We start from the raw sequence: 16,423 nt of genomic DNA, 5'->3' as shown, positions 1-16,423 counted from the left end.
TACACTGTGTCGCTCTTCAATGAACCTCTCGCCAACTTGGGTCATAGGTTACGTGTCACTCAGTGTGCGGCAAGCAAGGGAACAATTCTCAGCGGTTGCAGGCACCAATGCGCCACGCTTCACGGCTCGGAGAACACGCGCAACCTTCCAGAAAGAAGAGCGAGAGAGGAGACCGGTAGCCGCACGACGAGTTTCTCAGCGTTCGTATGAACCATATACCACATTACGCGGGAGTGCACGCTACAAAACATATAAACACCACGACAGGAACACCACGAAGGATCAATGGGAAGCACTGCTATCCAGCTCGGCTCTCGACGATCAGCTCAATCTTATCCAGAGAGCTGAGAGCCAGTTGAGCCCTGGACTAGGGGCCCGCACGATTAGCGATCATTCTGATTATTCTTTTAATAAAGATTAATAAAGTTTACTTATCACCGGCGCCATGCATTTCGGAGGCCAAGCGCAAACGTCGTGGCGACGGCCTATAGTTGTAGCCGAGTGTACTTAAAGAACACGAAAGGAGCCCCGCTGTAATACATGCCTCATGAATAGTTCGTTTCGAAAGTGGCAGTACGTTGTGTCTCTATATTGATTCAATGCTAAACTCATTACTCATCGTCATCGTCAGTTAGGTTAGGCCAAAATTTTCTGTTCTCCAATTCTTCGTATTTCAGCGGCACCACGTAGTCTTGGAGCCCCTTCAACCGTGGTCAATGCGCTGCAGCTCATACTGCGCGCTACTGTACACGGCAGCAGCTTTTCGTTTTAACCTGGAAAATATCCAGTTTTCTTTCTGGGGCAGCAGCAATAAAACATTTTTTTTACCTCCAACTTACACAGCAATATACAATGGCACCATCTGAGTGGTCGTGAGCAAGCATTCTTGTAATTACATTGATGCATCGTTGTATAAAACATGCGCGACGACAACCGAATACGCCTAGTTCAGGAAAAAGCAGAAATCACAATGTACAATCGAGAATATGTAGATAATGCTACAAGAAGGACAAAGTTGGCAGCTTCTTCTACGCGCTGGCGCAAGTGTAGAACGAGACTTTTGCCGCTCCATCTGTTGTCACCTGGAAAAGCGAAATTTAAAGAACACTATTAAAAAAGTTCGCCGGTACTTCATGTATCGCATTTGTGTTCATTGAATAACAGTGTTAGGTCAAGGAATGTCGCTGAAACCAACGCTTCGACACGGCGATTTGTCTTATCATGGCCGCAACTCCTCTGCTAAGGAGCGTTTCTATGTTTCGCAAAGCTATCTCTCCCCAACTATCAGTGCGGAAGGAGGTGGAAAATTAGCCTGTGTGCGAAATAAGCCAAATTACTCCAAGAGGGGAAGGAAAAGGAGGGGGCAAGGGTGATAGGGGGAGCGGGGGGGTACGTGGTGCTTAGTTTTACGGTGGTGACAGATAGGGGAGCTGTACCCGATTTAGAGGCAAGGTTGACAAAAACGAAAATGGATCTAAACATTCATTCAACGCTGACCAAAGTGCGGGCGTATCTTCCCGCAAAACAGGGTATAATGAGATCTGCTGTTCGAACACGTAAACTCATATATATACATAGCTAAGCACTACAAAATTCTAACAGTGAACACGAGTGCAGGCAAGCAGCTTCCGTATGACAGCCGGTTTTTAACGGGTCTGTTAACAAAGGATGACACACAGCCTAAGAAAAGTGTCAATCACCCCTCTCCTTAACCACAAGAACGTTGCGAAAACGGCGCTCTTCAGCTTTTTCTTAATGCTTTGATTAAAATATATAGCCTTACCTACTATCAAAAAGAAACCGGAGATTATGCTGCCATTAAGAGCTTTATACTAGGTACACCAGCTGGTCCAGCTATGTGTACACTATGATCAGGGCAGCTCCTACGCACAGCGCGTGTGACGACCTATATGTAACTTGCAGGTCTGACAACTAACCGGAGTAAATCGGCGCTCGTGAGATACAGGCCACGTGTAACAGCAAACCTACAGGCATGCGTAGCACTGAGAGCAGGACAGCTCCTGTGTGCAAAGTATGCAACGAACTACATCATGCTTCGTACGTCTGCACACGCTTTGCAGCCAAACGGGTGTTCTCTATCAGCTTTAAGTTTACGTAGCAATTTCGAGCTGCGCCATGTTCTTGGACATCGTACCAGCACTGCTAATGCTTCGCGCGCAACAAAGGCGCTCTTGATCCTCATCCGGAACATTGACTCAAATTGCTCAAACTGCCTATTATTCTGTGCGCTTGCAACTAATTGTTGCTTCTGTCGCCGCTTGTGTATGTTGAGTTCTCGCGTGTACTGGGAGCGCATCATTTCGTGCATCACCCTTGTCATCTGCAGTAGCGTGCTGGGCGTTCCACCAGGCAAAACGTCTCCGGCGCGCATTGAAGGATGCTATCTCTTCGGCGAGCACGGCCTTCACTCACACAGCGTCTCGGCGCTCCGGCGTCGGACGCGGCCTGGCGGCCAAATGAGCCGCGGTGATCGCGGGCTGCCTGCCGGCCCGGTAGAGCGAGGACACGAGCCCGCCCAGGTAGGTGACCACCTCGCCGCCGGGCTGCAGGGTGGGCTGCGGCTAGCACGGTTGAGAGGGCCACAGATTATGCGGGAGGCGCTTCGTCAGTGCAGACAATTGGCGAGTCACTGCTCTTTAGTAGCTGTTTCGCGATGCAGTCAATGCACCGATCTCGCCCCGTTCGGGGCGCCCGAGCACCTGACCCGCTGCCCCCATGACGTCAGCAGTAATTGGGTATTTGCTTATCATTTTATTTCCGGACAGGTATCTTCAGACTTGCCAACTCTTCCGATTTTTTTTTTCGTAACGTTTAAGGGGACTAACAACGGGCCATATTGTGTTGTGAGGCGTTGACGGAAATGAAATGAGCATGATTTACAGTGACAAACTCCAGCAATCTGTAGTAGGAATTAAGGAGGAATTACAACTTTAAATTGGCAAAGAAGTCTCAAACAGCAGTAAATATGCCGGCCTGGCGGTGAAATCTTGGTGCTACGGATGTAGTATTTGACATTACTGTTCGCAAGTCGGCTCTTATTAAGTAGAGCATACTTATTGCTCAAAATTGCAGTTCGTATATTATCAGTCGCTTGCACTTCAATGGTGTAAGAAACTCCGCGCTAATACCAAGAAACTCAGCGCTAACGAGCGGCATACGTGCCTCACAATCCATGACGGCGCACATGCTATTGTACGCGCGTGAGTTTTCAGGTAAGTATCCGGAGATGTGTCGCCCTCCTCTGAGATACAAGATGCCATCGACTATTTGTGCCATAAATGGGCACCAGCACTAAAACATTAGTAGACGCGCGGCTACGGCAACACGCCAAACTGCGTACAACGTGTAAGAGGGTAGTTTCGCATTCGAGAACTAAACTCGGCTTGGCTGAAGAACGCTCTCAGCTGGTTAATGACCAAAGCAGTTAGACAGGAAACCGCGAAAACACGTAGTTATTATTTGTAGAAATAATTTAACAGTTCGGAAGACATGAATCGCGGGAACATCGGCCTGAATAACAAAATAATAAGTTCTCATAACTAACGGCCGCACTTGTCGTCTGCCTCCCAACTATGCCGACGTATAATCGCTATCGCGCTCACCTGTCACTGTTTACAGCATGCTTCCAGTGAACGACTACATCCTCACTGCAGATAAAAAAATTTGATAAGAATGTTCTGCGGAATTTTCGCGATACCACTTAATCGTTAGACACTTTGACCGGTAAGGTTCTCGCTGCACTTAAAAATATTGGGTACTATAAAAATTGGTTGTCAGTCCTTTTAAGGACTGACAACTCGTCTTACAATTTCGGGAACGTATCATAAAGCCTTACGGAAAAGAAATTAGTTTCACGAAAAAGTTGCGTTGATCAATTTTATACACATGGAAGTCTATCATTACTATTTAAAGTTTTATTCTTTCGTTTTTTGTTTTTTTGCACTGCTGACCTGTTTGACATAATTTTCCACTGGACTGATCACTAGCCAATGTAGCCTATCGGTTCAGATTGATTGATTGATTGATTGATTGATTGATTGATTGATTGATTGATTGATTGATTGATTGATTGATTGATTGATTGATTGATTGATTGATACAGCGGAGCGGCCCGGGCGGTCGCGCGCGTCCTCACGGCGGCCTAGAGTAAAACGCGCGCCCCCTTCCTACCCTACCCCCAGAGCCTCGCTTGGCGAAAAACGGCGCGCAACCTGCCCGCTTCCCTCCCTTTCGTGCGTGACATTGAGCTGTGATCGCCGGCTCATCCTCCCACGATTTCACTCCCACATACAGCACACGGCGCGCGGCGACGATTTTATCGCTATTTGGCTTCATACGGGAACTCACGGCGACGACGACGCTGAAAGCAGAAATGCACCTCGAGTGTCCATATAACTTATATCGCAACAAAAAATAATTATTGTTTCTGCGTTAGCAATCAAACGTTTCGCATTTTGGCGTGACGTACATCGAACCTATTGCAGGCTGGCGTGGTGGATAATAGCAACCATTGCTGTGAAGATCGTCGATGTATTTTTGTTGCATTCAGCTTGAATGTCTCTTGAGTAGAATCTGGAGAGCAGCTTCGGTTTGCATTCTACTGGATCGGGTGATTTTTTTGTCTTGTTACGGGATTTCGTACCGCTCAACTCTCTTACTGTTGTAAAATATTCATACTAAGTTTTCTGCCAATTGAGTATTCTTCAGGACTAAACCAGTTAGTCACGGAAACGAAACAGGAGGGCAAGTGAAATATGTCAGTACAGCTACCTGCTTCAAACCGTATAGTAGCTCTGCAGTCCGCTGAGAACTACTACTATTGTCATTTTTTTCGACAGTGTTGCAGTCGTTATTTTCGCCATAAAATCGGTCGAAATTTTTGGATTACAACGCAGGACACCTGGGTTTTTCCCTCAGAGATGGTAGATTGTATATCACCTGGTTTTTTTTATTTATCCTGTTTACAAGAATTTTTTCATTCATTTTGGCAAATAGCGCAATTCCGCCTGTACAAGTAGATTAGCTGAAAGTGCTCACAATACTTGAACAAAAGATCGTTATGTTCACTTAGTTAAATACTTGTTTCCTTATTCACTTGAGGGCACAAGCGCTAATTACGCAACTCATGCGGCGCAATTTATTGAGGCCACAGTCGTTTAGCCGAAATCCCAGTACCAGAGCCGTGTTCGAGTTAATGCGCCACGAAATTGGCGTTCCCTCCACTGTTGTGCCGCATATAGTGAAGCAAGCCTTCAAGAAACTGCAGACAAGACTATTGACGTCGCAATAAAGCCAGCAGAGACAACCAATGGCGCAAACCTGTCCCATCAGTGCACCTCCTCTAAAATAAGTATAATACGACCGGCAAGAAGACTGAATTCAAAGAATAAGAGGAGCGTCTGGCGATACCTTCAGCAGAAGACCAATTTTTTAATTCTTTTCTCTAGTTCAATGTGTTGTTTAACAGCATAAGAGCCAGGTATGGCCAAATTGCGCAATGTCATGCAGTGTGAGTGAGTTCACAGTGAAGCGATGAATTCTGAAAAATTGTGGCTGTAAAGGGGCCTCAAAATAATCTCTGTAAAGTGCACAAAATTTGCACGGAATAAGAATATGGCAATGACTAATGACGTGTGCGATGAACATGAAGTATCCATTGTAAAAAAATGATACTATATACAAAATATCTCAGATAAATAAATCGACAAGAAACACTACTGTCTAAACAAAGCCCTTGAAACACAAAGGCCTGCTGGCATGTGTTGTACAGAACTACTATCACAGCGGCATCCTCTGGAAAGAGGATGCGCTATGAGTTTATTGGGTTTAATAACGTGTAGGACCACATTGTTCAAGAAACCTAGGACTGCTTTGGTGTTCTTCACCAAGAAACATAATGGGATTGAGAGGGACATCATAGCGGTATGGTAGAGGAAAAGGTTTCTTTCTCTTTGTTTCGGCTTCCCGACTCTCCAAGAGGACGTGGAGGACGGTCAGCCTCTCAGCACATCTACCGCAAATTGGTGACTCACCACTACTCAGCAAAAAACTGTAGTGCCATATGTGTGTACGTCCTATTCTGCGATGACCGAATAGGACATCAGTTTGTCGTGTTTTCGTTGCGGTAGGCCAGAAACCTAACTGTGGCTTAATTATGTGAAGCTTACTATTTGTTTCAGCGTCCTACAAGGATTGCCAGTGGCTTCGAAGTTTCTTTCACAAAAAAAAAAGGTTTCAGACGTGTGCTGAGGGTAGCAATCGTAGAATTATTAGCTTGAAATGCAATATATGTGGCCAATTAATCTGCTTGCAGATTACCCTCGATGCCTCCATGGCCAAGCACCCAGCATATTATGACGATGTTTAGATGCAAAACAGTACACACCAGTGAATAGAGGTTGGTAAGCAGAGGGTTTTTATGTTTTTGCCACAACACTAAAGCTTTAACAAAGTTTAGAGAATCGGTAATGTTACAGCCTTCTGAAGTTTCAGTCTAGGAATGTGTTTCCCCGCCGATTGTGTATTGCATAGGCTTCTGCCGTAAATATGCATGCTTGTTTCGGTGTGCAGTACATCGCATACAGAGAAGGACGGACCGAGTGCCGCATAAGACACGCCAGCATGTGACTTTGATGCGTGCGTGCAAAATTAAGAGCACGAATACTTTGACTCTAATTCTAAAAAGTGAATTTGAATGTGCGCATCTGGCCATGTTTTGTGACTTCGATAAAGGCTGTGTCACACGCTACCAGCTGGCACCACCACGGTGTCATTAAGCCATTAGCGATTAGGGGATCTTCAGGTAGTGGAGTACCGTATTTTGGAAGTATTCAAAAGGGCTGCTTTGCGATGGGTCGGTTATGAAAAAGTGTAGCACATGTGGTATTATTTATGCCGAAATAGGAAAGATGTTCACGGTTTGAATTAATTTTCAGGAAATAAGTAAAACGTATATGCTTTCTGAAGGTGCAGTTCCCACACGTTTGCTTAAACATAAAGGCTTTGCACGGGGCTTATCCTGAAGGCCTCGGACTCGAGGCAGAGTCAACACCTGAGCCAACAAGGCACCTATACAAGTTCAAAAGGCATTTCCTGTGTCACTGCCCAATGTTATACGCGATAGAAGCTCTATTAAGGATAATGTTTCAGGCACTGAGCCTTCAAGTATTTGAAATACGGAATGAATGTCAGTTTGGAACCCAGTATGATGCCGAGAAACTTGTACTCGGCGCTTACAGGTAATGTGCTACAAGAGAGGTCAATAGCAGGATCCGGCACCACTCATCTCTTAGTAATGAAACAGATGCAAGTACTTTTCTGTGGGCTCAACCTAAAACCATATTCATCAGCCTATTTTGTCACTTCATTTAAGGCATGCTGGAGATATTGATGGCAGATAGCAAGGTCGCACAATTTAAATCCAATGTGTACATGATCTACATATACAGAGTAGGACATTGCTCGTGGGATAGAGGGGCGCGAATAATTTTTTTACGATATACAGCTTGGCACAGCTCCTTGCGAAACACCAGTTTCCTGAGTGGAAGACCTCGACAAGGCATGGTCCACCCTTACATGATAGTTAAGGCTTGAAAGGTAACTTTCATAGTAGTCAATATATTGTCAAGGACACCCATAACGGAAAGGCCATGTGGTGTCATACGCTTTCTCTAAGTGAAGAAATACGGAGACAAAAACTGTTTGTGTAAGAAGGCATCCCTTATATTTGCCTCAACCCCCAAGATCCCCCTTTCACCGGACACGGCTAAGCGACGCACGGTTAGACGTGGGAGGGTCCAACCCTCGTGTGCTCGGGTACGTGGTGTCGCAACACACCAAACGCCTGCTGACGCAGACGCCCCTGCGGGGAATATTCTCTAGTTCAATACACTAGAATTGAGTGCGCTCACTCCGAGTACAAGCTGCGCTAGCTTAATTCATCAATCAGTGCGCGAGCTCTCATAAAAAAGAGATTGGAACCTGCCCCTTAGCGTATTTCAGTACGTTGAACAAGGAAACACCGGAGACACCCACGTACGCGGCAGCGCCTGTAGCGATGTCACCTGGTGTCAATTATAGAGCCCAAAGAATACACATCACCAGCGATGTTCGACCCGCCCACCACTACAAAGGCATTGCGAGCAACCTCTCAGCGAGAACGCCGTCGCAACCCAAATTTAAGGTGTGTTGGCTGAAGAAAGCGTCCCAAGATGGTGCTTTCAACTGCAGCTGCCATCGACATCTCTGGGGTTCTTGTGTTTCGCAAAGTTGACGCGTTTTGCAGAGGAGCCACAGATTTACACTATCGGATTGAAATATGAGTCAAACTCCTCATCATCAGCAGCTGCTTATAGTATCTCCACTGCATTCTTAAAGCCCCTTCCACCGATCCCCATCCACTCCGCTTTTGCATGAACCGATCCCTGTAAATTTCCTAATTTCATCACGCAACCGGGACCTACGCCGTAAATTACCACGTTTCTGTTCCCTTGGCACCCATTCTACTACCATAACAGATCACCGCTCACATGCTCTATGCATTACACAGCCTGCCTCACTGGACGTCTTGTTAATGTCAACCTGAATATCAGCTACCGCCGTTTGCGAACTCGCAAACCTCCTTTTTCTCCTCTCTTTGTGTTACCCGCACCATTAGTTCATCGTCACTCTTCCTATGTGTTACTCAGTTTGTCAAGTTTCAAGGGTCAAACATCATTCCAGGGCTAAGGAGTAGCAAGTACTCCATTACTCAGTGTGTTTTGAGGATGTTCTTCTCGTAACATGTGAAAAATGTATAACCACATACTCGCATTGGGTAGGAACAGCGATTAAGGCGAGCCGGTCTAAGTGTTCGTGTTTGTGCGTATTTCGCTAACCGTTGGTTATTTTCTTTCCGCACTTCGGTGCTTCGCGCTGCAAATCACGCCATGTATACTATTCCAGATTTGTTCAAACACCAACCAATCTCAGAAGCAAACCGCATATCCTGGTAAAAGAAATAGCTTTCCTGACAACACAGAGAATGTACTTCTCACCTCTCCGTTAGTGCCGAAGTCGGCAGCCGTCATGCAGCGGCAGACGAGCGACAGGGTGGCCATCACCCAGCACAGCACGATGAGCCACGCGAAGATCTAAGGTAAAATTTAAAAATTTAGAGATATCAGTGGACGAATAAAGGCAAGAAAATACGTTGGTATTTTAACGGTCATACATAGTTTGAAACTTTGCTGTGCAGTAGACAGTCACAGTGATGCTCCGTCGCGTATAATGACGTAAGTAGATGAAAAATAAAGCAAGAAAGTCGCCGGGACGCAGGTTCAACGGCAAATTTCCACTCTCTTAAAACATACGGCGCTTGTAATTTGATAGATCCCTCTGTCAGCCGTAAAAAGTAGTACAGATAATAACTTTAAATACGAAACTATGTGCACAGGCCCCGCGGATATCTTTTTTAACGAACGTCACGCCCTGTAAGCTTTCGCAGCCAGCGGCATAAAACACGCCAGAGAAACCAGCTGAAATAACCCCTTTCTCTACAAGAAAATATTTGCCGATTACTTATGTGAAGTAGTCCAGAACCTCTTGAATCGGCGTGGTATTTTCAGCTACAAAACCCAATTGAAGTCATAGGCAAACAGGCCACCAAAGAGCCCCTTCAGAAGCGCTACTTATTGCTGTGATGGCTGCTTCCTGGTCGTTCCGCACCTGTGTGGTGAGCCTCTCGTTGTAGAGAGTAGCCACGCTGTCGTTTTCCCAGGCTGCAGGTCCGCCGGCACGAGTGGTGCAACTGGGTTTCAATTAGTGAACAAAAACACATTTCATTATAAAGGAGAGAATTGTGATTGTGTACACACTGCGTCAATACGAAACAAAACACAATCCGTGTTAAATAGCTATTCCCTTTTATTGCATAGTCTTACTCCCGAATTTTCGCGTTTTTTTCGTGATAGGAGTCGTCTCGGCGAAACATTTTTCTTGTTGATTTCAGCGCAAGAAAATCAGAAATCGCTGGCTCGAAGCAGAATCGCGAGCGTACTACAGTTTACAGAATGACAGAACTTAGAAAGTGCAGACGTGCGACGCGTTGTTGGTGCTGTCATCTTGCGAGGCATTGAGACGAAAACTAGAGCGCACACGACTCTAACAGCAGTGCTCGTGTTCTACCTATGTATTGGTTCAAAGTCAACAATTATTTTTATAGTGCTGATCTTTTTCTACAATCTCTGCGAGAGCCCTGATGCCACATGAAATCGTCTCTAAAACAATTTAATTCTGGGGTTTCACGTGCCAAAGCTAAGATATGATTGAGGCACGCCGTAGTGGGGAACGCCGGAATAATTTTGACCATCTGAGATTCTTCAACGTGCTGGGTTTCTTCAACTCAATACACGGTACGCGGGCGCTTTTGCATTTCGCCCCCATCGAAGAGCGGCCGCCATGGCCGGAATTCGATCCCGAGCCCTCCAACGTTAATTACCGCGGCCTGTTTTCTTCCGACTACTTAAACACGGCGAGCATAGTAAAACACTATTTTCTATCAAGCGACCTTACGAGTGCCCGAAGCACACTTATCAGGCCAAACTTTTCTTTTTCCGAAACAGAAACATTCCACCCTTATCGGTGCTCACTTCCTCAGCACGCGCAGCTCGAGCTCGTAGAAGAAGGTGTTCACGCCACTGGTCACCAGCCAGGCCATGATGAACGTGAGCAGCGTGAGTACCGTGCTCAGAGCCGTGGCCGGCGGCACTATCTTCCACACGTGCACGATGCTGCGAGAAATCGACGAAACTGTTGTAACGAAAACATTGTACAGTCAAACCTCTTTATAACGAAGTGCTTAGGGCCTCCGAAGTTATTCGTTATAAAGGTCACTTCGTTCCGAAGACCCACGCACCGTACAGCTCACAAAAGGACTGGGACAGAATTAGCCCTTCGTTATACAGGTCATTTAATTGTAGAGGCGTTTGTTGTAGAGGCATTGAATTATATAGGTGTTTCACACGATGCTGCTTCAATGCAATGAATCCGAGAAAGAAACACCGTTGTTTCGCAGATTGCCAACAAGCTATCCGCCACGTGGAAAAATAGCGACAGAAGGGAAATGTAGCCGACGACGGGAGAGAGAGAGGTGTCATGAAATCGGAAATTACGCAAGAACATAATGGAGTCAAGAACCACAGCATGGGGTTCCAGTGAAGTGCAGTCAACAGAAGCAAATGAAGCTCGCTGGGAGAGACCTTCGACCTAGAGAGCACAAAAATTATACTAGTGATGTTGAATGTGGCGACGGTGTTGAGGGTAATAGTGTCGTTAATGCGTCATTCCTGGCAGACCCCCGAAAATCAAGGACGACTATTCGGGAACTATATTCTGGTGACACTTTACAAGGCAACGGCATTTGCCCTTCAAATGTGGAGGCATACAAGCCTCCACCGTTAGGTGCGTACTCTAGACTGACGCCATTAGCCGGACGGCCGGTGACTCTGCCAACAGAGAATATGGCCGCCCGTGTCTCGAACTGCGTGGGACTTTTGAGCGGGACTAGTTCTTTAGTCGCGGAGGCAATCGGCTACCGCACCATAGATTGTCGCAAAAGAAAGACTCTTGATAACGCTTGTGCGCTCTTTGATATAACGCAGTGGATGAAAGTTTTAGAGAAAAAGAACAAATGCATGATGCGCTATGACTGCCGCATGGTGTATCAGCAGTTAGGCGGTATATCGTCGTCATTGCCAACCCGCATATGACGAATTAACGGTTATAGTGAAGGTAAACGGTTGTTCCAAATACCCTCCTTGGGCTTCCATGTACTCCTGCACTTAGTGAAGGCCGGTATAGTAGTCCGTAACGTGAATGGCCGTACCAATGAATAAAAAAAACAAAAGGAGAAAAGGAAGCACGAAAAACGATTCCATCCTCACGATGACGTCTTAAACAATAATCTCACTCGCCGTGGTTTCACAGTATAGTTTCAGCAACTATAAGAATTAGCGAGTAGACTGGCTGCCTTGAATTCTGATCAGGGTGGTCAACATGCTTTGATGTCCACACGTGTAATGATGGATGTCCATCCCTTTGTTTTGGCCTGCATCTTTCGCGGTATCTTAGCCTTGGGCAATTGAAACCGTGCTTGCGCAGCTTTGAATGCTTAAGTACAAGTCTAAACGGTGGACTGCACCAACCGACTGTATTTTCTATCAAAGTGGAAGGTTTCGTCTCTTATCGACGAGCAAACGCTGGCTTACGAAGTCGACGCTCAGACGATAAAACGCAAAGTCATAACCAAGTATGTGTAATCGACGTTTCATTAAAGTTCAATTTTGCGCTCCTTTCGGGGAGAATCAACCAGCCGTGCTTAGAAAAACCATATCATAGTTACAGAAACAAAAAACGGTGAACTACATAGGTAGCGAATGCACTCAAACAGTAAAAAATTTTCCCGGCCCCGACGACTATACTATGCCGAGATTCTACTGCATTTGTAATCAGTAGGGCTGTATGACTATTACTTTCTGAGACCGAATCCAATACGAATCAAACAGCGAGAAAGGAATTGAATGAAATGTCAAATGTTTTTCGTATAGTTTGCGAATTATGCACAGCCTTTTGAACATTAATAATAACAATTGTTAAATTATTGTATTCACAACATCACAAAGTTCCCGTCATTAAAATACAGATTATGGAGTATACTTTATTAAAAGGACAAAGGAAACATTGGGAACAACTATGCAGATCGCATACTCGTGGCTCTTAGCAGCCCATGCGGAAACGCATTATCAATAATATTTAGAAAGGCAGATTTGGCCAGCCAAATTATATTTTTGTATACATCCGCGATCAAATCAAAAACGCGTGCCGTCCGCTGCGACGGCCGAGAAAAAGAAACACTACTCTTGTTTCAATGGTCGCCGTAGATACCACTATCGTGTCAAGTATATCTCGCAACGGAACGTATTCATGATAATTCCGATGAGAGGAAACAGGTGCTGTACCTCCAAGTAGTAATAAACAATACTCACTGCACAAATCTAAGTCTAAAGAACATTTTATTCCGAATGATCGCATGTAGCCGGCAAAGTTTGGATGTCTGAACGATGCGCCATGCTCGATTATGTCCTGTCCGCTGTAGATGGGAGGAAAGATATCGAATTTTTGCTTCAATCTTATGGTTGATCGTGTATTTAAAAATTATTCAATATAAACTTGGACTTTAATAGTGACTTATCAATTTGTGGATTGAATCAAATGGGACAACATTCTATTCGTTATTCAAAATCATTTAGCCATGAGCCCGGCATCAGAGCGCAACTCGCTTTCAGGCAGGATTCAAGCACAGGATATTGTAAATTCAGATGGGAAAAAAGTTTCGGAACAAAAATAACTCCCTTTCTCGTACCGTTTTTTTTGTTTTTTATCTACTTTCGTTATTTATAGTATGCTCGAACTAACCAAACTAAACACTATCCTCCTGAAAGGCTTGTCGCAGCAGCGACTGATTTGTTATCGAACAACTTGCTGCACATATGAAAACTTAGTCACCTTCGCGAAGGTTTTCAACCAACGGTATCGTCAGAGTACTTGATGGGCTATTTGGTGAAACATAACCTTCAGAATAGGGGCAAAAATTTACACATGTAGAGAAGTACTGGCAACAGAAACGACCGTCGTTCGTCGTGTACGCACTTCCGTGAAAGTGTGACAATTTGCACTCATCTTTTATTAGCAAACCATGCTTAATATATCTCCCCGTTTACCCAGTTGTGTAACATTGCACTCAATCCAGAAGACTGCGGTAAAGCAAGAAAGTGACTCACCTGTCGTCCTCGGGCATGTTTCGGCTGGAGGCGCACATGATGAAGAACCAGACGGAGACGATGCCGTACACGAACGAGGCGAGCATGGAGAACAGCACGAAGTTGCAGAGCACGTCGCCGCCCCACTCGGTGCGAGCCAGGTCGATGCGGCAGTTGCCCGTCTTGACGTTCAGCTCGACCCAGGGCTGCGTGTAGAGCATGCACTTGCCCGTGGTGGTCTCCAGGCTCGAGTTCATGTTGCGGTAGCTCAGCAGCGCGCCCAGCGACGTGCCGATGGAACAGACGTAGATGAGCACGTGCGTGGCTCGCCACACGTTCAGGTTCCGGCGCTCGGCCATGGTCTGAGGACGGTGGAGGAGTCCGGCAACGGTTGAACATCAGAGCCTCGAACAGCCAGGACGACCACCTCCTCTTCTTCTTCTTCAACGGACGCTGGCGCCAGCGCGTGACAGGGTCTCACTTCTGTCTTGTTGTCCATCGCTCAAGACCCACAGTACAAGAAGGTAGCACAGTTCATGAGTGCAATTATTAAATTGCGGGGCCTGACGTTGTAAAACTGCACTGCAGTTTGTGATGGACGCCGCAGTCGAGGTCTCCGTAATAAATTTGAACTCTACCGTATGGGAACGTTTTTTTTTTTGCATTTAGTCACCCCTGCCCTTGTGTTCAGCAATGCCATAACCATTGAGATACCGCGGCAGAATTCCTGTAGTTATTATTGTTATAGCCTTTATTATTGCCAAGTAGGAAAACATTCATTTACTCTCTATCCCTCTCTATCTTTGCTATCATCCTAGATAGTGAACTAATATTTCAAGCGCATGCTCATCCACTTGTGAAACGATATGTTGCATTTGGAATTCACTATATTAGTAAAGCTAAAACTTGTTTTCCACTCTAGGCTGCTGGATCTTTGTATTTTTGCCTATACCATCCTAGCTATCTTTCTTACCGTGCGTCATCTTAGGTCAACGCTTATTTAACGCGTATTGAGCGCCTACAGCGCCTTCAGAGTCCAGCCATCATATTGGGGACTTTCAGCCTGTTTTAATCGACATGTAAGTATCTTTATATCAAGGTTAACGATATTCATCTACAATTATTCTGTCAGAAACTATCCATGATTGCATATACGCTCACCACGCATGATTTCTGCCCTGAATGCATAAATTCCGAACACTTTACTAACGACAGTTGAACTCGATTTTCCCAGTGTAAAAGTATGTGTTTGCCTAAAGTGAGGACTAATTATAGCAAACTTAGTCTTGTTTTCTGGCACATAAATATGAAATTCGTTGCGCTATATACCGTACATAAGTTGGGCCATAATTATCATTTATTTACCGCGCGCAGCAGGCAATATTGCGTTCTATATTTGACCGACTCACAAGAATTCGCCAATAGATGTATATTATTGTGGCTAACTATTCATTTGTTGTAGTTAATAAATGATTCTAGACAATGAATTCATGATTATTTGCATTTGTTTTGATAATTTTCATTCTTTGCATCGTTGCTCATAAAGCTGTACATTGATTACTGCTATTGAATGCAGTGATGTTACTTTTGTTGTAGCTTGTTGTTTGTTTAATATCTACACTTTTATTACTTCTTCCTTTCTTTGTATAATTATTATATATCTACGGGAGACCAGCCTATCACTTTTTTTCTAAGCTTTGGGACCTCCTGCTGTAATATGTTTCAGCCCTTCATCGACAATTCCAGGGCGTTTTCTGAAACGTAGGTGACGTGGCACATTGCTTGCCACAATTTGCGTCCCTTTTCTACTCCTCTTTATGCCAGTTTGACTGCTCTTAATTTCGTTTTCTTTTCACCATCCAGTTCCACACATCTAGTTTAAATAGAAGGCCCCCAAAAATTTTCCGTTCTTGATGGATTCCCAACAGTCGGCATGTGTCACAATACCACAATTTCTGGTATAACGCCAGCTGCAGTACTTCGCAGTGTGCAAAAAGAAGAAGCAGATGAGGACGAGAATTAGAACGGAAGTGCACGCGCATACCCCGCTCGAGGCCCAGGTCCAACAAACGTTTCTCCAGCAGCCTGCTGCGATTTTCTTGCCTCGGCCAGTCCCGGAACCGACGAGTCAAATGCTCCGTAGCGAGGTCGACGCACTCAGTCGGGAAACGGAAGCCCGTTCGGGAAACCGGCGTCGAGACGAAGGCCTCCCTGTGTCAATCCACCCAACGGTAGGCGACCACGGGACCGACTGGCGAGCAAGAACCGCTAGCCGTGGAAGAGGTGGCTCATCACTCGCACCGGTGAGGCTCTTCAGCGAGGGTTCCAAGCAGGTGCAATCCGACGACGAGGCCGACGCCAATCAGTACGCTCATGAGTGCGCCGTAGAGCATCCTGGAGAGCATCGTTGCCTGGCAGGCGGCGGGGTGCCCCGGTTTGGATCGGCGCCTCGGTAGCGCAAGCACGTCTCTTCGTCTCCTTGGAGATGGACAGCTTCGGCTCCACGGACCTGGTAACGGCGAGCTCGCTTGCTGGATCGCTAAGGGCCCTTGTCTCCGAGCGGTGAGGAGCCGTCGAGTTGACAGCACATTGATTGTGGAATGGAA

The 16,423-nt window shown here is 45.7% G+C and overlaps 1 protein-coding gene across 2 annotated transcripts; it reads right to left on the bottom strand.

Moving 5' to 3' along the window:
* Positions 1-557: 557 nt before the first annotated feature.
* LOC135907425 (uncharacterized) lies at positions 558-14,256 on the bottom strand. Of its 2 annotated transcripts, XM_065439111.1 has the most exons (6): positions 13,839-14,256; positions 10,650-10,790; positions 9,727-9,808; positions 9,057-9,152; positions 2,434-2,582; positions 562-1,082 (listed from the first exon to the last, which is right to left on the bottom strand). In XM_065439111.1, exons 1-6 carry the CDS (start codon positions 14,174-14,176, stop codon positions 1,079-1,081), a joined length of 810 nt encoding a protein of 269 aa, XP_065295183.1. In that variant the 5' UTR covers positions 14,177-14,256; the 3' UTR covers positions 562-1,078. The 2 variants fall into 2 exon arrangements, with proteins under 2 accessions (XP_065295184.1, XP_065295183.1); XM_065439112.1 differs by lacking the exon at positions 2,434-2,582 and having other exon boundaries at positions 558-1,082.
* Between the last annotated feature and the right edge of the window lie 2,167 nt (positions 14,257-16,423).

The sequence above is a fragment of the Dermacentor albipictus genome, chromosome 10 (assembly GCF_038994185.2).
Source record: "Dermacentor albipictus isolate Rhodes 1998 colony chromosome 10, USDA_Dalb.pri_finalv2, whole genome shotgun sequence".
Classification (NCBI taxonomy): Eukaryota; Metazoa; Arthropoda; class Arachnida; order Ixodida; family Ixodidae; genus Dermacentor; species Dermacentor albipictus.
Note: the sequence above shows the minus strand (reverse complement) of the source record. Positions and strands in the feature narration are given on the sequence as shown.